Here is a 27,140-nt window from a genome sequence, read left to right on the forward strand (position 1 = left end):
CATGGACAAGAATGGGAAAGCACTTTGCTTTTGTGCTACGTTTTAATTAAACCTATGAGTCACACTACAACTAACTGCAAATAGTAGCAGGACTACTATCTGGTCCATTTGAGAAGGCACAGTATGCCTGTTGTCATAGCAACATGTTTAAGACAATCTCGAAGGAGCTCTCTTGCCTGCCTTCTCTTCAGTACACAGAAAACATGAAAAATGGGTTATGTGTGCGTTTTCATCTAATACACTGGAATATGAACCTATGTTTTCTGTAGTCTCTTTCTGGCGAACAATCACTTCAACCACATCTAGTGATACTTCTGCAGTTGATCCCTGCATTGCAGGGGGTTGGACTAGATGGCCCTCGGGGTCCCTTCCAACTCTACAATACAATTATTCTAGACTTATGTGACATACATCTCTGCGGCTCACTACAAATTACTACTCTGAGCTCAGGAAGGCTTAGGAGATATAAACAGTATGTGACCAATGCAGCAAAGAGCAGAGCCCATGCAGATCCCCAAAATGTTATTGAGCTTTGAGGAAGAGAAATCAGAGTTTGTCTATGTCCCTGCTGTTGATTTAAAAACAGAGCGAGGGATGATGATGATGATGATGATGATGATGATAATAATAATAATAATAATAATAATAATAATAATAATAATTTATTATTATTATTATTATTATTATTATTATTACCCCTCCCATCTGGCTGAGTTTCCACAGCCACTCTGGGCGGCTCCCTATCAAATGTTAAAAACAATATAGCATTAAATATTAAAAACTTTCCTAAACAGGGCTGCCTTCAGATGTCTTTTAAAGATAAGATAGCTACTTATTTCCTTCACATCTGAAGGGAGGGCGTTCCACAGGGTGAGTGCCAAATTTCAATGCCCGTGATCCACGTTTGCTATCCCTGCTGTAGAATGATGAATGGCAGGGATAGGCCTTTTCACGTTGAGGACTTCAGTTCCTGTTGAAAGTCATTGGTTCAGGGGCTGCTCACCAGTCGGGAGCAGAGCAAAAAGTGAGCAGGGCTGGAACCGAAGGTGTGTCCCTGTCTGTCTGTCTTTCTGCCACCCCTTTTTTTTTCTTTCTGCTGCCCTTTCTTGCCACCCCCATAAAATCAGGACAAATACACCGAGGGAGTGAGCAGGTTGCCCAACCCTGCTCTAACGGGAGAGAGTGGAGTTGTTCACATGACAGGGAGAAGTCCATAGGGATTGAGCGCTGCAACTAGGAACTGCCATCCTAGGTAATCATTGGAAATTAGGCAATATTTTTTTTTAAAGTTCACAGATCTTCCCTACCCAGAAGCCTCCGTTCAAGCCTGTGTATCTCCCTGGACACCCAGGATAATACCAGTTTAAGTATTAAAGCAGCAGGCTCTATGTTATTTTCCTGTTATGATTTAATGTATATGGAGGGACAGATAGAATATGTGTTAAACGTTTCCCCGTTGACATTAAAAGCGGAACTTTAAAAAAATCAATTATTTTTGCCTGGATTGCATACTGTGCCTTTAAGCATTAGGAAGAGAAATGTTCCTGAATCAGATTAATGAGTCTCTCAGAATGCTTCACTCACTATATTGCTGCTTCTACCACAGAGTAAGAAGACAAATTATAGCTTAAAGCAAGACAGAGACTACCTGCAGCATTATATGCTACATATAAAAATAATGCCATGAAATCACAATTATGTGGTCCGCAGTAATAAACAAACACATAAATAAATGTATGCAGTTCTAATTTCTTACATTAGGATCCCAACAAGCTGAATTAATTCTTAAGAGATGTTTAAAAGGAACCGCTGCGTATTTGCTTTGTTATAGTAATGCACTACTGCCCTCCTGTGGTTTGCAAATTTAAAGGAAACTTATTATATTCCGTTTAAAATTACAGACGTGCACACACACAAACAAACACACTTTTGTGTATTGTATATCTGCAGCATCATAGCTGTAGAATCCATCATGCCAAGGAAACCTGTAGACAAAGTTGTTTCATATTACTTCCTGCAACACTATTTGCAAAAGTCAGTCTTCAGAATCAATTCACTGATTACTTAGGTAAAAAAAAAGGTAAAGGTAAACGACCCCTGGACGGTTAAGACCAGTCAAAGGCAACTATGAGGTGTGTCACTCATCTCACTTTTCAGGCCAAGGGAGCTTTCCAGGTCATGGGGACAGCATGACTAAACTGCTACTGGCGCAATGAGACACCATGGTGAGTGCCAGAGTGCATGGAAACGTCGTTAACCTTCCTGCCACAGCGGTACCTATTTATCTACTTGCACTGGTGCGCTTTTGAACTGCTAGGTTGGCAGAAGCTGGGACAGAGCAACAGGCGCTCATCCTGTCGAATGGATTCGAACCTCCAACCTTCCAGTTGGCAAGCCCAAGAGGCTCAGTGTTTTAGACCACAGCGCCATCTGCGTCTACTTACCTGGCTACTTACAATGTAATGGGTCACCCACATCCATGGGTGATTGAAGGTTGATTGGAGGTGGGGGAGAACAAATAAAGAAACAGCAATCTGTGAAAGGCCGCAACTTCTTTTGAAAGGAGCATGGCCTACCATGTATCTCATAAAACCAGCATGGATAGGATAGTTCAAACGTCTTTTGACCCCTTATCCAGAGAGATTGCCATGGAAAAGTCATCTACTGATTGCCCAGCAATTGTATAAGGTAACTGGCTTCCCTTGTGGGCAAAGGTGCCAACTCTATGGGGCCCTGGTTCCTTTGGCCCTCCCTCAATAAAATATGTAGGGATGCTGCTCTCTCCCCCCCCCAATATTTTCTGCAAGTTGACACCCCCTCCCCTCCTGCCTCCCACCCTCCCTTGGGCAGCCACCTCACTGCTAACTGGGCACCGCCCTCTTTTCCCAAGCCATGATTTAGCTTATCTTAACATGTGGACTAGGCCTATGTTTTCACCAAACTAAAAGATTTAGTGCCACCTGCAAACCTGGCCACCTCACTGTTCAAAACCCTAACTCCAAATCATTTATGAACTAGTTAAAAAGCACTGATCTCAATACAGTTCCTTGTGGACCCCACTGTTTACACCTCTCTTTTGCAAGGAATGTTCACTTATTCCTACTCTCTGGTTTGCCTTCTTGGTAAGTATAACATTCCTATTCTCCCCCTAATGTTTAGATTTTCCCAAATCTGCAGTGGTCCTTCTGCCAAAGTTACAGCTAAAGAGAAAAAAAAATTCAACCAATGTACATTCCCCAAGAAAACACCACTTATAAAATAAAAAACCCTCAAAGGAGATTAAACATGAACAAGACAGCCCAAAAGTCTTATTAAAATTATTGTGAACTATTTCTTTCTAGCTCCCATAAGGAGCATCTCCACCCCCATCATTCACAGCCCAGACACTGAGGTCCAGCTCCAAGGACCTTCTGGCAGTTCCCTCACTGTGACAAGTGAGTTACAGGGAACCAGGCAGAGGGCCTTCTCGGTAGTGGTGCCCACCCTATGGAACGCCCTCTCATCAAACATCAAACAGATAAACAACTATATGACTTTTAGAAGACATCTGAAGGCAGCCCTGTACAGGGAAGTTTTTAATGTTTGAAGTTTTATTGTGTTTTAATATTTTGCTGGAAGCTGCCCATAGTACCTGGGGCAACCCAGTCAGATGGAGCGGCATATAAAAAATAAAATCATCATCATCATCTACCCCCCAAAAGGTAGGGTGTCTAGTCTACCTTCCTTGACTAACAGGGCTTATGATAAGTTCTATTTCCATCTCTTGTCTGAACTATTTCAAGACTCAGGGCCAAAGCCTGAGTCCCATAAGTGATATAGGTTCAAAGCTGCACTGTTTTTCTGTATTTACTTTTTACTCAAATCTGCATTATTTTGAGATTGATCTAAGCAAGATTCATATATATAATCTTTGTGTTTCATCAATTTATTCTGATAAACAGCAATGCTGGTCAGCAGGATTGCATCAAAAGACCTTAGGATTTTTAATTAAACTGTGAAGGCAGAAGCCTTGAATGCGGAGTAAAGGGTTTTAATTTCCTCAAGTTAATTATCAGAAATCCCTCTGATGTATTTCAACCTTTTTCATAAACTTGTAACCAATTGAAGCTTCTTGTATTTAGTCTTTATTTGCTCTTGTAAAAGTGGAGGCTACTGAAAGCAAAAACGTAACTGAAGAAAATATCATGGGAAGACGAATGCCAGGGACGTTTTTTTGTTTTTTTAAAGCTTTCTACCACAGCTATCCGTTTTAAAAGCAACACAAAATCCTTCCGATTAAGAATACTGTTCATTGGAACAATACAGAATGTTTGGTATGGTTTAGACACAGAAATTCTTTGTTATATTATGCAAAGAACAAAACGAGTATGAAATTACAAGCTAATATTCAGGATCTAAGGGAAGCAGCTAACATGTTTTAAATTTAGCTGCCTGTTTGTAGGACTACAGTTTTAAAGCATAGGCAAACCTTCTTTCAGAAATGCAGTTCTGCAGGGAACAGATTTTTCCAGTATATTTTAAATCACACACACAGAAGTACTCACAATAGCTGTAATCTCACTGGAAATGACTTCCTATCTTCCAGCACCAGATTAAGCCCCTTTTATTTCCCCTGTTCTTTTAGTGTTTATATTTAGACTTATTTTAGCCTGGATATTCATTTTATTCTGAGGCTAAGTTGCTTCAGGTTGTGCCCATTGATTTCCCTCTGCTGACATCAGCATAAAGTGAAGGAAGGTGAATTTCACAAACTTCTTCTCCCTGTGACCCTCAGCACCATTTAAGTAAAATAAAATAAATGAATAAAGTATATTCCACATCAAGTGCAGCATAGGTGAGAAATATCTATAAACACAAGGGGGGGATAAATAAATATGTTATAACGCTCAGCTTGCTAGCGATTTCAAGTCACTTATGTATGATGCTTCATCATATATTTATAGATAGGCTTTGGGGTTTTAACACTGTAACGGGGGCGGGGGGAAGGAAATGATCCTATTATATATAAAAAACAAAGTCCTCTTCTGAAGATACTTTTCTATAGCAAAGACCTGCTTTTTAATACACAAACACACACAGGGCCGGATTTAGGCTTGATGAGGCCCTAAGCTACTGAAGGTAATGGGGCCCTTTATATGTCCAGCTGTCCTTTGTCAACAACAAACTGTCGCTGTTTTTTGTGTTGAATATATGCTATATAGTAATTTATGGACCTAGTAGGTATCTAAAGCCATTTGATTTGTTTTTTTATCTTATATTTTGGAAATGTACATTCAGGGTTTTTTTCCTTTAAATTTTTTTGGGGGCCCCGAAAAGAGTGGGGCCCTAAGCTATAGCTTGTTTAGCTTACACGTAAATCCGGCACTGCACACACAGACTGTTTAAAAAGTAAAAATGAATCCAATGTTGTGTGAGTGAAGTTCTACTCATGCAATAGGATCTCCCCCCCCCCCGCCCCCCAGCTCCAACTGGCCAGAGCACATGGGAACAGAAGAAATTGAATGTTTGGAAAGATGTGTGAGAACTTAACTAAGCATTATTATTATTATTATTTGCAAACTGACTCTATAGCTAGTTCTAGAGAATGCACTGCAAGTACTTCCAGGGGGTGGGGTGGGGATGAAATAAACCAGTATCATTTAGTTGAAGATGTGCTCTTTCAATTTCAGGAATTGAAACAAATTAAAAGATAAGATTTTACTAGATGCATCTAGCTAGCTTTTGCAAGTGAACTTTGTGAATAATTTCTATTTTATGAGACGTTATTCTTCTAATAGGTTATATTTTTTTGCCTACCTATATTAAACTAGCAGCTTCATTACCTAGTGTTGCTCAGGAATTCTATGAAACAAAAATAAAAAAGGGCAGTTTCGAAATCAGTGGTTAAAATCAGTGCAGGTTTGAATGCTTTGGTCCACCATCTTGATTCAAAATGGTATCCAACTGTATCTATGCAGACAAAAACCTGCAACTTGATCTCAGGGACCACTGTGCAAAATTTGGTTATGATATCTTAAGAGGTGTTGAAATGCATAGTGAACAAGCAACTTTCTAAAGCTTTTAAGTCAGGCACAGGCAAACTCCGGTCCTCCAGATGTTTGAGACTACAATTCCCATCATCCCTAGCTAACAGGACCAGTGGGGTCAGGGATGGTGGGAATTGTAGTCCCAAACACCTGGAGGGCTGGAGTTTGCCTATGCCTGATTTAAGTGGATGAGCAGTGATAACTAATATTAGAAGATTGAATGCATCCTAAAGAGGTGACACATATGAACTGGGATCTGAATTTTGGAAAGCGAAAAATAACCCTGGAAAGAAATGTTGTGGATGCAAATGAAACAATTTAAAAGGAGAAAACTACTGTGAAGAAGGCAATATGTACTTGGAGAACTGAAAACAACAGAAAAGGATGGAGGGAGCCTGCCTTGTTAAAAATGGGAGAGCGAACCAAAACAATAATAATGAGTTGCAACAGATTTATGGCAGCAGCAATGTAGGAAACACAACTTATTTTTGAAGGGATAGCTGAGAGCCCAGTAAAAATCAGTAACTTCACCTCCAATAGCAGACACAATGCATGGCATTGCCCTTAAGCAAAAAGGGGAAAGTACATAATTAATGAAGGAAGCAAAACATACCCCTATCTGCAAAAATTGTCATTTACCTCAATACACAGCACCATTTGACAGATGGAATCATTGACCAAGACAGCGTTCCCAGCCTACCATTTGCCTGTTAAAGGTATCCATTTGAGAACAGCAATAGGCTTAATGAGGCTTGCATGCAAGGATAACTTGCTGATCTCTGGGGGAGGGAGAAAATATGAATAAAATAATGATATAGTGCAATTATAGTAGCACTGTAATTCTATGGAGGCGTGGCAATGAGAGAAGCCTTAAGAGGGAGTGTCATGTTTCTCATGCAGTGAGGTAGAATTGTGTAAATATCCACCTGCAAACATATATAAGGTAAAGGTAAAGGGACCCCTGACCATTAGGTGGGGTTGTGGCACTCATCTCGCTTTACTGGCCGAGGGAGCCGGCGTACAGCTTCCGGGTCATGTGGCCAGCAGGACTAAGCCGCTTCTGGCAAACCAGAGTAGTGCATGGAAACGCTGTTTACCTTCTCGTCGGAGCGGTACCTATTTATCTACTTGCACTTTGACGTGCTTTTGAACTGCTAGGTTGGCGCAAACATATATATTCATCCCTATTAACATAGGGTGCTATTTTCTAGTTTGAGTCATGATGGGTTTTCCCCTCAAAAATTATCTCCCACTCATTCATGCCCTTTGGCACTTTTGCCTGAATGCCCCTCTCACACTGCCATGCAGCATTTCATTTTTCCTGAAATCTGTATTGTTGTTTTTTACTTAATTTAGGAAACAGCAATTGCTTGTGAATGACAAAGCACAGCAGGGCAGAGAATAGATGGACGAGGTCCCTTATGAAACTTGAACTTTGTAAGTTCTGAGCAGGACAATGCCAGAACTGACTCAGCGACAGCCATGCCAATTTCATAAAAGGCCATGTTATACATTGACTCTTTGTGCCTTTTAAAAAAAATATTTGTGCTTCTTGTTCACAGACTCATTCCTGCTAGTTAGCACACACTATGTGATCCATCATCTTATATGTGGCACAGCCGTGTAATACACTGTTTGCTTGCTAAAGGGCAAGGGAATCATCATAAAGAGTTATTTATGGCAGCTCTGAGTCACCTACCTCTTGCGAGGTGAAAACTGAGGAGTCTTACTTATTTATAGCCAAGACTTGTACTGATACATTCTGCTGGCCTTTAACATGAAACTGTGGTAAAGATGGTTTAAAATTAGACAACACAGAAGCACATCACCCGTGATGAACAAGACCATAACGGTTAACCCTTCCCCCCACAAACCACCACCTTTTCCGGTGCTTCGGCCTGAAGCCAATCTTGTTCTGTTCCAAGGTTCCTGAATAACCCTAGGGCAGCATTGGCAAGGGAAAGAGTAGCACCAGATTCTGAAAGAACTTCAGTGCAGAACCTCGGCGACAGGGAGAGAGTGATGTATGCAAATGCTCCACCACGGTCCTTGCTTTCCTTGCGGGCTGCAGTAAAATTACTTATATATCACTACTACCAATTGTATGACCATATCGCCATAGTTCTTATTTAGGGGTTTTAATGCATTGCTTCAGTGCAACAAATGCAAACCGTTTGTTATTTTGCCCCCTGTGAGCTGCTCCATCCATTTCATGATTCAGGAGGGCCATAATAATGTATGCAGATAGATTCACATTACTGTGTGTACACTCACGCCCCGGTTTTTCCACATTCATGATTGTGTATCCGTCTCATTATGATATTCATCACATGGCTGAGAACACTGTAATAAGCACTGGTTATTCACTAAATGGGCAAGATCCAATGTTGCGCCAGTAGACATGGTGGGACTCCCCTCTTTCCTCTCCTAGGCCTGCTCTTGAGGGTCCCCCAACCTTCTCAAATTATTTTTGAGGGTATGCTGGGGTCTCTGGGGGAGAGGACAAGGAGTCTCATTTGCACAAGTGGAAAGTTATTGTGCAAGCAAGATGACACAATTGTGTATTACGCGATAAAAGCCAATTGTTTCTGAAGAGATGGACCACTGGAAGAGGTAACCACCTGCTTCTCAAGGAGATCATCATGCCATGATGAATGAAACATCCTCTTTGCAGCCCATGAGCTAAGAGACCATCATTGTTGAGACATCTGACTTCTTGTATTTTCAGTTTAGTCCATTAGCACAAGATTCTAACACAGATTTTTCTAAAGAAGCACAGAGTAAATGGACAGTTCTTCTTCTTACCATTTATTAAATTTGTATATTGCCCTTCATCTGAAGATCACAGGGTGGTTTACAACATAAAAATTCAAAATGAGAACACAAAATACAAACAAACAAACAAACAAACACAAACAAATAGTCCCCCTCCCCCCCAAAAAGCATTTAAAAGGCCATAGAATGTTTAATCAGCCAAAAGCATGGTTATAAACAAACATTTTTGTCTGATGGAGGGAGGTAAAAAATGGATTGGTCTTGGGACCTGTGCTTTTTAACTTGTTCATAAATGACTTAAAGAGTTGGGAATCTATGGTGTAACCAGACTCAGAATACGGTGTACAGTTCTGGTTGCCTTGGCTCAAAAAAAGATATTGTAGAGTTGGAAAGGTCTATCCAATTGGATGCTCGCTATACAAACACAAAAAAATGGATTAATTGTTTCCTAGAAGTAATCAGGACCACCCCTCAAGTAGGATTTGAAGTAAAATATTTTCTAATGGAGCATTTAAGAAGCATCTTCTGCATTCTTTGCTTGGTATGTTTAAGGTAAATAGAAGTCATCAAGGTGAAGGCACTTGAAAAAACAATTTTTGCTGGCACTTACTGCCTAGGACAGATCATTACTATCATAAGAGAAAGAAATTCCCTGGATGCAATTTTGCCTCCTCCTGTCTAGCCATCTGAGCACCCCTAAGACAACAGCTTGAAGCCTGGAAAAGGTTTTTCTATCAGTTCTGCTTAAGATCTGAGCAGTGATTTGGGTTCATTATTCTTTTCACTGCACAAGCCAGTTGGCATATTCTGTGGTGGTTAGGCATTCTAGTGCGACTGTGTTCAGATACATGATTTGAACGATAAATTGAGAAAGCATTTAATCAGGGTTGTGTGTATGCTGTGATTGCACTGGGCAGGTTCTGAAATTAATGTCTTTTTCTGGAGAACTCCAGTTTTCATTAGAGAAAAAAAGCCAGTCTCTAGCTCTTAAAGCTGGAGGGGAATATAGGCTTGGAACAGTAATTACAAACTCACAGAACCCACAAGAAAAGGATGAATGGTATCTGCAGCGCTCAGAGTTGGTGGCACTGTTTTCCATGTTCTAGATAGCCCTTTGCCTCTTCTTATGACTATATTTGGATATATACAAATTTACACAGACCCTATAATTTTTACAGATCAGAGAGTCCGGGGGGGGGGGTTGTAGCAAACTGTAGGTTTGCAATAAAGTCAGAGAAACAAAGTCGTTCAGAATTGTCACAGCTAAAAATTGGCCGCTGTTTCTTTAATGCTAAAAGAACTAAGTCAGCCTGAGTCAGCGGCCTACAATGACTCATGCAACCTTTCACCAAATTGTACCTGCATATATAGAGTGGTCAATGTTAGTGTTGGGTATGGATGGTTGGATGGTAGAAAGCTGGTTGCGTTTGGTGTGTGTAAAAGCTGTCAGTTGTGGTTGGAGAAGAAGACTTTTTAAGAATAAAAGCAGCAATACAGTGGTACCTTGGGTTACATACGCTTCAGGTTACAGACTCCACTAACCCAGAAATAGTACCTCGGGTTAAGAACCTTGCTTCAGGTTGAGAACAGAAATCATGCTCCGGCGGCGCGGCAGCAGCAGGAGGCCCCATTAGCTAAAGTGGTCTTCAAGTTAAGAACACTTTCAGGTTAAGAACGGACCTCTGGAACAAATTAAATACTTAACCCGAGGTACCACTGTACTCTGCAAGAATACTCTTTCTCAAAGACTCTTTTGTGCCAACTAAGGACTAGGCAAAGGAGTAAAAAGGAGGTCAGAACCTTTTCTTTTTCAAACACTGAATTTCACAGACTACTACCAAAAATGCTTGATTCTCAGGAACAGCCTGGATAGCTTAGTCAGTTAGAGCATGGTGCTAAGAATGCAAAGGCTGCCGGTATGAGACAGCTGAATATTCCTGAATTGCAGGTGGTTGGACTAGGTGGTCCTCAGGGTCCCTTCCAACTCTACAATTCTATGATTTTATGAAATCCACTCTTTGTAGCAAGATAGTTTCCGTGAAAGCTCTTAAGCTGCAAAACACCATACGAAGTGGGTGGGTTTATTTGCTTGTGTTTACCCGTCAAGAAATTACATAGAAGAAAAATAAGAGGATAATATTGTCAAGAACTGACTATTATTAAGTCACAGCTTTATTGGATTATCTGAAAATAGGTAAGGATAAACTCAGTTAATGCAAATGTGTGATTTTTTTTTTTTTTTGCTGTGCAAGGTGCTAATCTTCTGTTAATTTGTGTACATTAAAAAATGTGTGACAGGCTGCAGAGCTCAGTTAGCATCTGTAGCAGGGTGGGAGAGAGAGTCTGTATGAATGCGTGTGTGTTTTATACATACATACATACATAGATACTTAGATTCTCACACACACCCCTAAAAGCTAAATTCAAAAAAGATGCAGTGGAGGGGACTTAACACAAGACGAGCCCTGCTGGATGTGACCAAAGGTCCAGTTTAATCCAGCGTTCCGATTCCTACAGGGACATCAGATATTCAAGGGTACTTTGCTTCTGAACATGGCACATTCAACTTATCTATCCTCTACAAACTTGTCTAATCCCCGTTAAAAGCTATCTAAGCCAATGGTCCTTGACACCAGACTTAGAATCTTCTGATAGCAGTTCAATGCCTGAGTCAGAATTCCAGCATCTCTCTTCAGCTCCCTGCCATCCCCCTCCAATCTGCTCCAGAGGGTTGAGACATGGGGTGGTATTTAAAGAGGTTTTACTCCCAAGTAGAATGACTGGAATTAAACAACATGACCAAGGGCGCATCTACATTCATGGCTTTTAATCTTAAGGGTTAAGGAATGGTTTGATAACGTGGATGGACAACAGGACATCCTATTTTTTATGTTCATAATGTGTTATTACCGTGTCCCTTTTATTGCTTAATTTTAAAAATTATTTTATGCTGCTATATCGGTAGAACACTGCTCATATGTCCCTAATGCAGTATTTTACCTTTTTGACTGCATTCAAACCCTGATTCCCCTCCGGTGGTATTCAAGTGGCAGATAACAAAGGACACAGAAGGTGGGAGGAAGAATTAAAATGTGACACCAGAGAGGCAGAGCAGAGCAACCAGCGACCAGCAGCAGGGGAAAAAACAGTGTTTTGGAAAATGGTGTGGCCTGATATTACTTACATTTGTCAAAGAGAAAGGTAAAAAAAAATGTTTTAATTAACAAGTATGCCCTGTGACATTTTAGAATGACATATCTAATAGCGTTCTAATTGGGGAAATAATGTTAAACAGGTCAGTGTAGATCTAGTCTAAGTTAGTTAAATTCATTTGGTCTACTCTGAGTAAAACATGTTTGAATACCACTCATGGAAGGTTGCAGGATAAAGAGGGTTGTTTGCTAAGATCACCCTTCCTACTTTTCTTTCACAAAAGCCTTGGCTGGTGTAAAGAGCCTTCAGTAAGTGGAGGAAGACAGTAACATACTGCCCAGAGCGTCCTTGCAATCCTGCAAATAACATTTGATTTAAAAAAACAACAACAACTAAGTGTGGAATCAGGGAGCCAGCTAGTCATTCCATTATTATTATTTTTTACCTGTCCAGGTTTCCCCGCCCCAATACCAACAAACACTCAACATTCAATGCTATGGGGAAAGTTTTTTTTTTTAAAGTGATCCTCCACACTACTGAAGTTCCCTTTCATGACGCCAGTTTCTTGGGAAATGGAAGCATCAATGCAAAAAAGTTGACAAATGGTATCCCATTCAGTGTATTGGAATCACTGAGCTGAGGCCACTTCCATCCATGCTGCCTAACCATTATTATTATAATCATTCATTCATTCAATTTGTATACTGCCTGTTATATACTGAAGTTCTCACCCTGGGCCAGCAGGGCGATACTGAGATAGTTTTCACTCAGGTCCACATATGCAAATAAGGGATTGAAAGTGACATTCAGTGATTGGATAGTTACAGAAAATGGTTACTGTTGCGTTCTAGTGGAGCTCTATATAAGCAGGCTGGCTGAACCCTTCAGTTCAGTTCTGTTCTGGCCTGTGAGTAAACAAGAGCTGTTTGAAGAATCACTGTGTCGTCTGATGTGTTCACCCACAACTTAACACTGCCCTTCATCCATAGAACTCAGGGCAGTTCACAACACAAAATTATAATATAAAAGCCACAAGATACATAGTAAAAATAAGATTAGCAAGCCAATAAGCCCACCCTCACAACATAATTAAAAGGGTATCAGATGTCATCAGCCAAAGGCCTGGTTTGAGAGGAACGTTTCTGCCTGGCGTCTAGAGGTATATAATGAAGGCGCCAGGCAAATCACCCTGGGGAGAGCATTCCACAAACAGGGAGCCACTGCAGAAAAGGCCTGTTCTCGTGTTGCCACCCTCCGGACCTCTCGTGGGGGAGGCACACGAAGAAGGGCCTCAGAGGATGGTCTCAGGGTCCAGGTAACCTGCTCTTCTGAGCTGTTTCTTGGTCCTGCAGGAGAGCAACGAAGCTTTCAGACTTATTTTTAAATCTCTCATGGATCCTAAATTACTAATAGTTATGCACAGAACCTGCCAAAATAAACTAAATTGCGTGTGCATTGGAAATAGGCTAGGGGCCATAAAGGAATAATGATTTCAACATGTTCAATACCAGCCGCAGCTTACTCTTCTAATTAGCTGTGACTTCTCTGTTGGGTTCTGTTCCCTCACCTGGAACATTTGTGCCTGCACCAGGTAATTTTGAAAAGGCCGTTTAGGCCAGGCCTCGAAGCCTGCAGCCAGTATGCAAAAATATATATTACTGGCTGATTTCCATCCACCCCAATATCCCCTATAGGCCCATGTTTTGACTCAGGGGGGTGCCATGGGTTTTTTTACGTTATATTTTTACGTCTTATTTTATATTCAAATTGTTTTCTCATTTATTGTAAGCCTCACAGAGAACAGGGCAGCGCCCATACACTGCACAGCAAACAAGAGGGTTGTTGTGGGGAGCAAGATTCCATATACAGGCTAGTGCATGGATAGGCAAACTAAGGCCCGGGGGCCGGATCCGGCCCAATCGCCTTCTAAATCTGGCCTGCGGATGGTCCAGGAATCAGCGTGTTTTTACATGAGTAGAATTTGTCCTTTTATTTAAAATGCATCTCTGGATTATTTGTGGGGCATAGGAATTTGTTCTTTTTTTTTGTTTTGTTTTCAAAATATAGTCCGGCCCCCCACAAGGTCTGAGGGACAGTGGACCAGCCCCCTGCTGAAAAAGTTTTCTGACCCCTGGGCTAGTGCATGTAAGATCTAGCAACACGGCAAAAGGGTGTGCTCTTGCTGTTGCCTTTGTGGAGCCCTGGCTGAAACAGATCTGACAGTGCTGATTGCTAGCGATAAGGAATGAGCTTATTCAGGAAATTATGTCCGGGAAAATGGCTCCTCACATCAGAAGCACTGAAAGGCTCTCAGGCATAAAATGGGAACACAAACAGCAGAACAGTGCTCTTCAGGAGGACTACTAGCAGTAGTGTGGTTTTTATTACTCTGTGTAATTAACTGAAAAAATATGACTAAGACTAATGTGAGCCAATAAAAAAATGGAGAGACGTTGCGGTTTAATACCACTTGCATGAGATGTACTCTGAGATGTCTGAAAACTAAAGAAAACAAGAAGAAGAAGGAACTTGGTTTACAGGGGTCAGCAAACTTTTTTAGCAGGGGGCCGGTCCACTGTTCTTCAGACCTTGTGGGAGGCCAGACTATATTTTTTTTGGGGGGGGGGAGAATGAATTCCTATACCCCACAAATAACCCAGAGATGCATTTTAAATAAAAGGGCACGTTCTACTCATGTAAAAACACGCTGATTCCCAGACCAGATTTAGAAGGCGATTTGGCCGGATCCGGCCCCCGGGAAACTAGCCTACCCATGGTTTAAGCTACTTAAATTTTCCGCTGTGCACTCCATTAACTGTAGGAAGAGTTGCAATATTCAGCTCATTTGGTCTACAGATCATAAACAAGGAACAATATGTCAATGTCCAAAAACGCATCTATTATTTCAATAGATACAACGACTTTATATACAGTTGCAAAGTATTGCATCTGCTAAACATGTAAAAAATACGCCTTAATATTACATTGGTAAAGGTAAAGGGACCCCTGACCTTTAGGTCCAGTCACGGACGACTCTGGGGTTGCGGTGCTTATCTCGCTCTATAGGCCGAGGGAGCCAGCGTACAGCTTCCGGGTCATGTGGCCAGCATGACTAAGCCACTTCTGGCAAACCAGAGCAGCGCACGGAAACGCCATTTACCTTCCCGCCAGAGCAGTACCTATTTATCTACTTGCACTTTGACGTGCTTTCAAACTGCTAGGTTGGCAGGAGCAGGGACCGAGCAACAGGAGCTCACCCCGTCGCGGGGATTCAAACCGCTGACCTTCTGATCAGCAAGCCCAAGGCTCAGTAGTTTAGACCACAGTGCCACCCACGTCCCTATTACATTGGTAATATTGGCATTTTTTAAAGTGTCCAGAACTTCAAAAGTATATTGACACTTCCACTGCTGGAATTGTATATTGTTAACATTACTGAAGCGCAGTTCACTTTTTGTGCCTGCCAGAGGCAGTTCAGAATGTAACATGAAAATAAAGCGTTGTCTCCAATGATGTCATTCTGCTAGCACAACAGAATTCCCCTACACTCCCAACTACCACGGACAATCAAAATTTGTTCCAGAGATATGATCAATATGATCTATATGAACACAGCATTGGATACAACCTAAAATCTTTTCAGCAAGTGCCATATTCACACCAAAGCAAAAGCAAAATAATTAAGGATTCTACAACATTTGCGTAATTAGTTGCATTACTTTATATACCCTGTACCCGAAAACTTATCAGATTAAGATGATCAAATGAGATATTTTATTTTACATCATTTTACTAAACTGTCCAAAAGACCCCCAAACATTTGATGAAGCAGGAAAAGAAGCTTAGAGGCCAATTATGCTGTGAGAATAATTATAAAAGGAAAGATGTGCTAGAAATGTATTAGAGCCAAGTCTGGAAGCTCTTGATTTTCTATGGAAGCAGAGTTATAACACAACTCCCTACAGTGGAATGAATGATTTTCACAATACTGTCAGCTTCATGGTGTTGTCAGCATCAAGATGATGTTAATATTCTCTAGAAGCATTTCCTAAATTCAACCACTTTCATCCCCTTCTCTGTACCTAACTTCCTTCTGCCCCCAGCCACCTTCCCCTGCCATTTTCACTATTCATTTCTAGTCCTTAATCTCCCCAAACCACTCAGGCCTCCTGTTTCCATTTTCTTACTCCACCCTCCTCCTCAACATTCGCTTTTCTTCCTCTCTCTCATCACTCTGTCAAATACTTCTCTCAGTTCCTCTCTTTCAAGCAGAAATAGACAAAGAAACACTGCGCCACCCTTAGAGTCAGCACACGTAAAATCTAAAAAAGTAGATGAGGCTACTAGTCAAATGATGAAACTTAATCATACAGAGAGAGCTACATTGGAGCAGAGGCAAAGGGAGACCCCAGCTGTCAATGGGACAATCATCAACTTGCCTGTGGAAAGTGGCAAGAAGATAGTAACTGGGTCCTCCTTCATTTTCATTTACTTAATGGTAATGCAGTCTACTGGAAAACTTTCATGTGAGGAAAGGATGGAGCCCTCAAAGTCACAGAAACTTACAGTCCGCTTGCTATGTTGGTTCGATTGCAACGAATTACAGTCCCAAATTCCATTGTGAAAGTAGATTCGTACCATTAACACTTGCCAAAAATTATGCAAACCAAGTTCAGAGTTAGTGATTATTGACGATCCGTGGACTGGCAAGAGAAAGAATTGTACAGTAAGCAAGAGACAGGAAGTCGCTCCTGTCTGTTATAGTAAGCACTGCAGCAGCAGAAGCACAGAATCAGGCTCAACGTGGGATTTGCCATACAATGTATGCTAAAATTCTCACCTCAAACTTCTGTCTCAGTTCTACATTCCCATCGTCATCTGCTTCTGGTATCGGAACATTGTAATACTCGCCTTCTTCCTGGTTAAGTAGTTTGTACCTGCATTCAGTGTATTAAAAGGAGAGACTGATTTTGCATCTTTTTCTTATTTCAGCTGGCCTTAAAAAAAGGTATTGCCCAACTACCCATCTCAGGTCTTTTTCTTATGGACCAATGTAACTACTTTCAGGTTAAAGAGACTCTCTCCTTAGCAAGTGTGCTTAAGTTTGCAGCAACAGTGAGAGATGTTACATGGTTGCTTTGATATTTTAAAAACCAACAAAAAAGAATAGTTAGTTTCTGTGTGTTTTTTGTCCTCAATATCTATTGATTGAGGTTTTCAACATTGTGCATTCTGTGAAGACACAGGTGATAAGTTTAGGAAATATTTAAATATGTCAATAGGATTTATTGCCCATAATTATAGCAATGCATTAGTAACATATTCATAACAAAGAGCTTTTTACCATCCACATGCAGGTGATTTCATGAGTTCCGACACTCCAAAAGAAAGAGAGCCCATGAAATCATTCCGAGTTGTCCGATCCCAATCCCAGACTTCCACGGATAATCTTCTGTCTTTGTCTGTAGGCTTTAACTTACTACAAAAAGAATGAAGAAGAGAAAAAAATAGGTGCCGTTCTGTTAATTTATTAAAACACACGATGATGTATGCAATCGGAAATATCACTAGGAAAAGTATCAAATTTCAACTTACAATGTGAATGTCTCACCCCATTGTGGATTAAGTGTGGAACGGATGGTTTTCGTTTTTTGTTTACTTTCATTCTTAGGATCTGGAATAAGTTTCAGCTTCACGTAAGGATCTGAAAGTCCATTTGGATCCATAGGAATCAGATTTCTTGCATCTCGAACTGAAAATATATAGACGAACAATAAGGATTAGACAAAGATTCAAAGGGCAAGAAAAGGTTTTCCTGCATCCCAAAAAACCCTAATGTAAGTAATATTGCCTGCACTGATAAGCTTTCTATAGGTTTGTGTGGGGTAATGGAAACCTCTGCAGAAGCCTATGAAAACTGATGCTAATCTGATGAAAGTAAAAAAAACAACACACCTCTTTGCCACCTCTATTCATTGGAATAGCCCAGTTCTTTTTATCCCCAGTACGAACACCCAAGAAGTGGACCGCCCACTCCTATCCTTGGTGACAGCAGCTAAAGTTATCTGTAACAAGATCTAAAGTAGTATCCTATATGATTCAAGTTGGACAGCACTGGATAGTTCCATCCAATGTGTTGATAAATACAGATGAGGAGGATCCCTGATACAGTTCTTTGATGTCTCCCCAGTTTAGGAGCAATGGGATTAGGGATCCCTTTGGACCAGAGATAGGAAAAGAGCACACATGCCTTTTTCCGCAGCAGGAGGAAACAGGTTTGGATTTCTAGCAATTATCAATGTGTTGGATAATGAAGTGTCAATACAGATACCCTTTTAAAAGATAAGGTCAAATTAGACATAGTTTTCAGTCCCACTGGGCCAAGGATAATTTAAATGCATTTGGGGCTAGATCTGGAGAAAAACAACAGTAGAAGGGCAAGCAAAAGAACCGACCGCTTGGAATGCTAAATTCTGCATTAGGTATGCGGGCGTGGGTTGACTGGGGGAGATTATTTGATTATTAGTAAGCAGTGGCATAGCGTGGGGGGTGCAGGGGGGGCCGGCCGCACCGGGCGCAACATCTGGGGGGGCGCTCGCACTCGCAGCTCTCTGCCCCAGTGGCGTAGCGTGGGGGGTTAGGGGGCGCAAATTACTTGCCTTGCCCCGGGTACTGACAACCCACGCTACGCCACTGTTAGTAAGGACAACAACAGTACTGTTGTGTCCTCAAACCCTCATGCATCTTTTTTTAGGAAGTCAATAACACCTCATTCAGCACATCCTAGTCCACAAATATTAGTGGGGTGTGCTTATTAAAAAAAATAAATCAATCCCCCACAGCAGAAAGAAAAGAAACTTAAGCTGATCTGATAAAACAGGATCGTCGCCAGTGTCTTATTGTGTAAACTGTCTAATGCACTCGTATTTTTCTCAACCACACAGAAACAGAGTTAGGGGAATGCCTGTTGCTCATCAATAGACCATCTGTTCTGAATGTAGAAGGCACTGGTTCAATCCCAGAATATCCAGGCAGCACTGAGAAAATCTGAAACCCTTAAGAGCTGCTACCAGTCAGTGCAGGCAGTACTGAATGGATCAATGGCCTGACTCAGTATAAGGGAGTATGCTCCCTACGGATTAAAATTCCTTTTGAACAATGGTAATCACACAAACCCGCAGAGCCCAGGTCGAAAAACAATGTTATTGTAAGTTGGTTTTTAAAAATTATATAACAATTAACTGGCATGCCCGCTCACATTTTAGTTTATCTGTCTATACTCTATTGTGAGATGAGCAAAACCATTTTAAAAACCATTCCTAGGCAGTGTTGAGAGACTTTTCTGCGTTACAAGTTTTTAGCACAAGTTATATTGCCCATATGATACAACAGCCCCACTGTGCTGTCTGCATCATTGTGTGTTTTCTTTATTCAGCCCTGAAATTCCCATTCAGTTATGAAGAGGAAGCCTCACACTACTCTATCCAACAATGAATTTTCTCTTAACTGACTTTGTGTTCCCCTGCAGAACAACATAACAACAACAACAACAACTGAACCTGGTGCTGATCTAACAGCATGGGTGAGCAATCTGCAGCCCCACTATAGATGGAACAGTCTCTCTCAGGAAGCTGTGGACTCTCTATCCTTGGGAGGTTTCTAAGCAGAGATTGGATGGCCATCTGTTACGGACGCTTTAGCTGAGACTTCCTGCATCTCACGGGGCTGGACCTTGGGGTCCCTTCCAACTCTACAATTCTATGATTCTAACTACAACTCCCATCAGCCCCAGCTAGTGTGGCCACTGGCCAGGGATGATGTGAGTTGCAGTTCAGCAACATCTGGAGGGCCAAGGGTTTCCCACACCTGTTCCAGAATGACCACCTCACTTCACTCCATGATGTAAGCACTAGATTCAGGCTAGTGCAAATAACACCTAGAGAAGTAAGTGCGGAGCATTTCTGGATTCCATAACAACACTGCTCAGAGCATGGCTGGGAGAATAAGAGGAGGAATACTGTATCCTATTAATGAACTCTTGTTCATATTTATTCTGCTCTACCTGTGGCATTTAGCAACTTATTGCTAATGACATAATAAAAACCATGCCAGTATTTCTCATGCTAGGAATCACAGGTAAAATTAACGAAGTTAGACGGCACTTAGTTTGCTGCCACCCCCTCTGTGATTTTGCTGCCCAAAGACAAGAGACAGAGATGTCAATAGATATATTTAGTGGCAATATACAATGATTTCTCCCATGCTGAACTGAAGACTGTAAGATGCCCATGTGGTCATTTGTGCGATGGGCTTATATAAAGGGAATATGTCACAGAAAGTTCTGCTTTGGAAATATTAACCATCAACGTCTGGGTTTTGTATTGCTGACCTTAAATCCACCTGCTTTTGGCTTAGAACATTCGGTTCACATTCATTTGCAATAAACAAACAAACAGCATATTTCACCACAATTTCCAATGAAGTCAAACAGTTGGTGAAGTTTTAGAAACGGCCAGAGGCATCATTATGTATTAAGAATGACTGCATCTAATAATTCTGGGCTCAAAACGTCATCTACCTTTCTGAACTACTGGGGTGGCTTTAAGATGAAACTGTATCCACAAGTTGCCCAAAAGAATTACCGGTAAGTTATGGTTTAAGTACATGTCTCCATACATATGGAAAGTAATATTATAATAATCACCTTATTCTTGTGATAATCTCTCTCTCATACACACACACACACACACACACACACACACACACAACCTAGCAGATAAAACACTTTTGTTTTCCACAGTCTCTGCATAGAAAAGAAGAAGAGATGGTGGACAATCCACAGTGAAACTGAAAGCAGGTATCAATTCTGCACTGAGAAGTGTAGAAAGCAGAAAGCCATAGTTAAATTTCATACCATTATGTTTTGTACTTTCTAGTCCTACCAGTTCACTGTCTGGCTTCATACAGACACATAAATGCATCTGCAGAAAACCAAATCCTATATTTTTTATTTATATTTATTTAACAAAATTTATATACTGCTTGATTGCAAAAAAAACAACAACCCTCTAAAACGTCCACAAAAATATAAAACGAAACATTAAAATTCTCATTAAATAACAGTTAAAAACAGGTATTAAAAACTTTCAAAAGATGTTTAAACTTAACAGTTGCTAAAAAGAGACAAAAGCTATTAAACATGTTGGGGGGGAGCTGCCCTTTCATTTGCGGAAGGGGACTGCAGTCCAGTGTAGGCTCCTATCAGAGGAAGTAGGCAGGTGATTTTTGCCCATTTCCTCTCCCCGCTGCAGCCCCCTACTCTCTCACCCACACAGTCCTAGAGGGGCATCCAGTCCACCAGAAGAGATTTTCAATGAGTAAAAGGGCTACAGGAGGGAAAGAAATATCAGTGGAAGATGACTTCTCCACCACTTTTCCAGCAGGAACGTCCTGCAAGTGTAGGAACCCTGGATTCAAGCAACGCGATTTGTTTTTAAACTGTCTCCCAGCTTAATTTCTATTACCACAATAAAACAACAACTTGCAAACATTTGAGGCAGGTGATTTGGGTCACTGCTGCGACTTTCACTTGATTTCTGAAGGTAGACAGTATCTGAATAATTAACTTAGGTGTTGGATAAACCAGAGTCTAATATTCTGTAAACTTTAATTGTGTGCAGAAACAGCTCCATGGAAAAATCAAAACTTGGAACATCTCTCCCCAACCAGCTTTTGAGAAAATGACCCATTTTCCTTTCTGAAAATAAAAGCATGACTGTGGTGGGAGTTACAGCGGCACACTAGAGCTTTTGTCTAACAGAAACAATAAACAATGAAAAGCAAAGGGCCGAGAATCTCTAGCCATGTCACAAAAGCACACAGCAAAGGGTATATTTGTTCAATAAAAGGCCAGAAGAAACATTTCTTAAATTATTGTTCTACACTATGAAACCCAGCATTAAAAATATAATGCCAAGTAAGGAAAGCAACATGTACAGGTTGCATCATTTTACTTGAAATGTTTTGTAAGCTTCAAAACGAAATCAAATGAATTGCTTGCTGCACCATTACATACTATATGCATTGCAGGGAGAGGAAAACAGCTCAGTGTAGTAGTGTTGTTGTTGTTGTTGTTGTTGTTGTCGTTTTTGTTGTTGTTTAGTCATGTCCGACTCTTCGTGACCCCATGGACCAGAGCACGCCAGGCACTCCTGTCTTCCACTGCATCCCGCAGTTTGGTCAAACTCATGCTGGTAGCTTCGAGAACACTGTCCAACCATCTCATCCTCTGTTGTCCCCTTCTCCTTGTGCCCTCAATCTTTCCCAACATCAGGGTCTTTTCCAGGGAGTCTTCTCTTCTCATGAGGTGGCCAAAGTATTGGAGCCTCAGCTTCAGGATCTGTCCTACCAGTGAGCACTCAGGGCTGATTTCCTTAAGAATGGATAGGTTTGATCTTCTTGCAGTCCATGGGACTCTCAAGAGTCTCCTCCAGCACCATAATTCAAAAACATCAATTCTTCGGCGATCAGCCTTCCTTATGGTCCAGCTCTCACTTCCATACATCACTACTGGGAAAACCATGGCTTTAACTATACGGACCTTTGTTGGCAAGGTGATGTCTCTGCTTTTTAAGATGCTGTCTAGGTTTGCCATTGCTTTTCTCCCAAGAAGCAGGTGTCTTTTAATTTCGTGGCTGCTGTCACCATCTGCAGTGATCATGGAGCCCAAGAAAGTAAAATCTCTCACTGCCTCCATTTCTTCCCCTTCTATTTGCTAGGAGGTGATGGGCCCAGTGGCCATGATCTTGGTTGTTGTTTTTTTGATGTTGAGCTTCAGACCATATTTTGCGCTCTCCTCTTTCACCCTCATTAAAAGTGTAGTATTAGATATGGGTAAATCTATACTCCTTTCCAGAATACAAATGATCATTTAAATTTGCAGAAAAGCAGCACTTAGCTTAAACTGAATAAAAATCCTGGGAAACAAATCCCTAATTAGAAAGCTAGGGTGGCACAATGACCTGATGTAGTGTGCTACCATGGTTTACTCTAATTGGCTTGGATGTAGTGCAAACCATGGCTTAGTCTAAACAGGTGCAGGTCTCCAGAGTGATCACAGCTGTTGAGCTTCTGCCATGGTCCTGCCACTACATACTACCCAGGGGCTAAGCTACATAAGCCTCATGGGAGAGCATAACCCTCTCTAAACAACCCACAACGTGAAGCCAAGGTTTGTTACTGGCTTCCCAATAATGGTTTCTTTGGGAGAAATACGGTACAAGCACTGGTTCAGGTGTAATGCTAAGCCTGGCACTCCGGGGTTTGTTTCACTGCCAATTACAGAAGGTGTGAGGGTGAAACACACGTATATTACGACTAAAGCAGGCCATGTACCTTGGCATCATATTATGTGCAAATATTGCATTAGCACGTTGTGCGAATGAGTCTACTGAATGGCACAAAACAAAGGGAGAATGCTCAAAGAAGAATTGTTAGTAAAGTTCACATTAAACACAGGTTGCTAAAGAAAAAGGTCATTATTTTGCTCGCTTTTTTGTTTTCTGGCCTATTTGTATTTTTGTCTGCATAATTAGCACTCTGATTTTGCCTCCCCCCTCCGTTGAACGAGTGCTTCTTTTTCAAAAGAGCAGGATGATGATGGTATTTGGAGAGAAAAACCGTCTCTGTAGTCCACCTCTTTGATGGCAGCCTATTTTTAATGAGACAGGGTCAGGCATAGCTGAAAGGAGCAGCTCTTTACTCCCCAAATGAGAGGTTTGATGTTAACACAGACACACTAAATAAAAAAAAATAGCCTTGGAAAGTAAATTAGAAGCCCTCCCCTTCTCCAGAAAGCTCTCCCTCCCCCACGCTTAGTCCACGTAGAACTGTTTCTCTGCCTTTTATGAGGCTTTTATAATATTGAAGAATATAAAGGCTTTTAAAACCTTGAAGAAAAAGAGTCACAAGAGTTCAATTTGCAAGGTATTGCTAAGTTCCTAAATAGAAACCCTACTTAGAGATACCAATAGCTTCTAGGGAGAATAAGGCAACCAAAAGTTACAGTTTCTTGTGAGAGCCACACGGGGAGAAAACATCATGTGGGTACCGGTATATTCCAACTGCTTCTATATATGACTCAGTCTGCTGAAGACCTCTATTACTCTAATTTGCATAGGAAAATATTTCCAGTTTTAAAGTTCCCATAAAACCCACTCCACATACCCTCCAATATTTATCTGATGAAAATAGGTACAGTCATACCTTGGGATAATTACACTTCAGGATAAGTATTTTGAGGTTGTGCTCCGCGGCGACCCGGAAGTAACGGAGCGTGTTACTTCCGGGTTTCACCACTTGTGCATGCGCAGATGGTCAAAATGACGTCACGCGCATGCGCGGAAGCAGCAAAATGCGACCCGCGCACGCGCAGTTGCGCTGTCGTGTCTTCCATTCTGTTCGGGGTGCGAACGGGGCTCCGGAATGGATCCCGTTTGCATCCCGAGGTACCACTGTACATCTTTTTCAATTATTATTGTTGTTGTTATTAATACGACACCCATCTAACTGGCTTTCAACATATTTAAAAACACAATAAAACATTAATTGTTTTTGTAAAAAAACTTCCTTATAGAGGGCTGCATTCGGTTGTCTTCTAAAAGTTGCTAATCTCATTGGCTGGGGGGGGGGTCACAGAACTCCATACCCTCCAATATTTCTCCAGTGAAAATAGGGATGTCCTAAGGAAAAGTGGGGCATTCTGGGATCTAATCAGAACTGGGACAGCTTCTGTAAATCTGGGGCTGTTCCTGGAAAATGGGAACATTTGGAGGGTCTGACATCACTGAGGATAACAGAAAGAACCCAGCAGCTGTTTCAGGAGAATACTTTCCCCCTAAAAACCCAGTGTCTTTTGACACAAATCCCTTCCCCTTTCATATTACTTTAAATCCGGGAGGTGGGGATAGCCTTTAACATCTTTTAAATGTTGTCAGTTTTATTCTATGCTAACCTGCTTGTTAATTTAATGCTGCGTACCCCAGTCTCTGGAATAAGGTGGGCAAGAGATTAAACCTCAGACAAAATACAAATAATAAATACACCGAACCAGAAGAGACATTATTTCTCAATTATGACCAAGAGCTTCAAGCATTCAGTACTTTTGAAACGTTACACTGAAATAATGTGGTGGTTTTTTTAGGATTTGTGTTTTGTTTTAAGCAACAGTGGAGGCAGGGACTTGCTGACAGTAAAATCTACAAGAGGGTAGGTTTAATGATTTATTGCATATTTTCGGCACTGCAAATGCTTAGACCTCTCCCTTTCTCCTATGCTGTTGAGAACTTCACTCCCCTACGTGCCAAATGGAAATTAGTCTGTGCCTCAATCACATCTGCTTGATAGGTTGAGACTGAATCTAATCTCCAATGCAATAAATATTAGAGAGCGAATCTAATCTCCAATGCAATCAATATTACAGATACCAGAAGCCAACCTTTCCCAAATTATATTACTTTTGATGTCAATAATATGCTCTTAGAGAGTACGAAACACATTGCCCACATGAAACACACACACACATCAAATATTATTCTACTGAGTTGTCTGTCAAATGACACAATAAATGAAACATTAGACTTTTGCATTTTTATTTTTGCAGTGGAGCTGTTGGTCTAAGCACCAAAATAAATTATGAGGACTGTGTTTTCCTTATGGCATCAAATTTCATTCCAGTTATCATCTTCATTATGGCCCTCTGTATTATGAGGCTCTGTAACACACTACTATTCTCAGTTCAGCAATACTATTTTAATATGCCTCATGAGAGCAATGACTCTTCATTACATTCACAGGTCTGACTTCTGAAAGGTAAGTCTATAATAATCACAGAGCATTAAAAAGTCTCTATTTGAGTGTGGGGACTGGGGAGAAAATAATGTTAATATATAACATAAAAAATATTGTGATGCTTTATTATATCTGACGTTATCTGTCACCTGTCTTTGTAGGTGTTACTGATTTAATAGTATAAGGTTATTTTTAAAAGTTTTATTTGATTATTAATACTTTATACTGCATTTGATTTTTATACTGTATACCATTTTGAGACTTATTTATTTTTTTGTCTTCAAGTTCTGTTTGGTATATTGCTTGATTTCTTTGAATTGTATTTGACCTGCGCGTTGTATCATTGTTTTGAGATTTCTTCACAGTGTACTTGATTGTTACATTGTTGTAAGATCTGAGTTTATGTTTGATCTCTATTTTATTTTATCTCTATTTTATACATGGTTCTGTTACTCTTTTGTACATCATTAGATCTCTACTTTATTTAACGCTCTGAAACTCGGTTAAATTGTATTTGATTTCTATCTCCTGTTCATTGATTTGACAAGTCTTCTGAACGTAAAGTGACTTAGAAATCTTCTAAATTAATAAATATGTGTTAACAGTAGGGAAGGGAAAGTGCTTCAGTGAAGCTTGGGAATCACAATAACAAACTCGGGGTGGTTAGGTTGCTTCAGTCCAATCCTATCTAAAATTCGGATGTTCATTATCACACAGAAGTCAAGTCATTCCGCAGCATGTTCAATCAGCAAAAATGAGTGCCTTTTTAAATATGAAAATTTCCTTCTTTCACAAGCTGCCTAAATAAAGAATGTGATGACTAGCCATTATTCTTGCTCCTGAGTTCAAATCCCATTAATTCTTAGTTTTACAGAGTGCCATTCTCATTGGAAGTCAAAAGAGCTTTTGCAGAACTCTCCTTAAACTAAGGAAGAAAACACCTCCATATATATTCCATAGAGGAGGAAAGCGTGTACATGAAAATAGAACAGTGGCTTATACAATATGCCTTTGAACTGTTAGCACAGTGTAAACAGCTCGAGTCTAGTCTTTAAGAATCCCCTACACTCTAGTCACGGTGACCTCCAAGCACCCTCTAACAGTGGAGTATAAATAATAAAACTACTACTACTACTACTACAGTGGTACCTCAGGTTAAGTACTTAATTCGTTCCGGAGGTCCGTTCTTAACCTGAAACTGTTCTTAACCTGAAGCACCACTTTAGCTAATGGGGCCTCGTGCTGTTGCCGCGCCACCGGAGCACGATTTCTGTTCTCATCCTGAAGCAAAGTTCTTAACCCGAGGTACTATTTCTGGGTTAGCGGAGTCTGTAACCT

The 27,140-nt window shown here is 40.8% G+C and overlaps 1 protein-coding gene across 4 annotated transcripts in view; it reads right to left on the minus strand.

The window, feature by feature from the left end:
* PRKCA (protein kinase C alpha) overlaps positions 1-27,140 on the minus strand; it is a 190,729-nt gene that overhangs the window by 29,950 nt on the left and 133,639 nt on the right. For all 4 annotated transcript variants that reach the window (XM_083490032.1, XM_083490031.1, XM_083490034.1 and 1 more), the window contains exons 6-8: positions 17,550-17,706; positions 17,299-17,433; positions 16,795-16,891 (exon numbers count right to left, since the gene is read on the minus strand). In XM_083490032.1, coding sequence (XP_083346158.1) covers positions 16,795-16,891; positions 17,299-17,433; positions 17,550-17,706 — 389 coding nt within the window. The remainder of the gene's footprint in view (positions 1-16,794; positions 16,892-17,298; positions 17,434-17,549; positions 17,707-27,140) is intronic.

Source organism: Podarcis liolepis, assembly GCF_965112155.1.
Source record: "Podarcis liolepis genome assembly, chromosome: 2".
Lineage (NCBI taxonomy): Eukaryota > Metazoa > Chordata > Lepidosauria > Squamata > Lacertidae > Podarcis > Podarcis liolepis.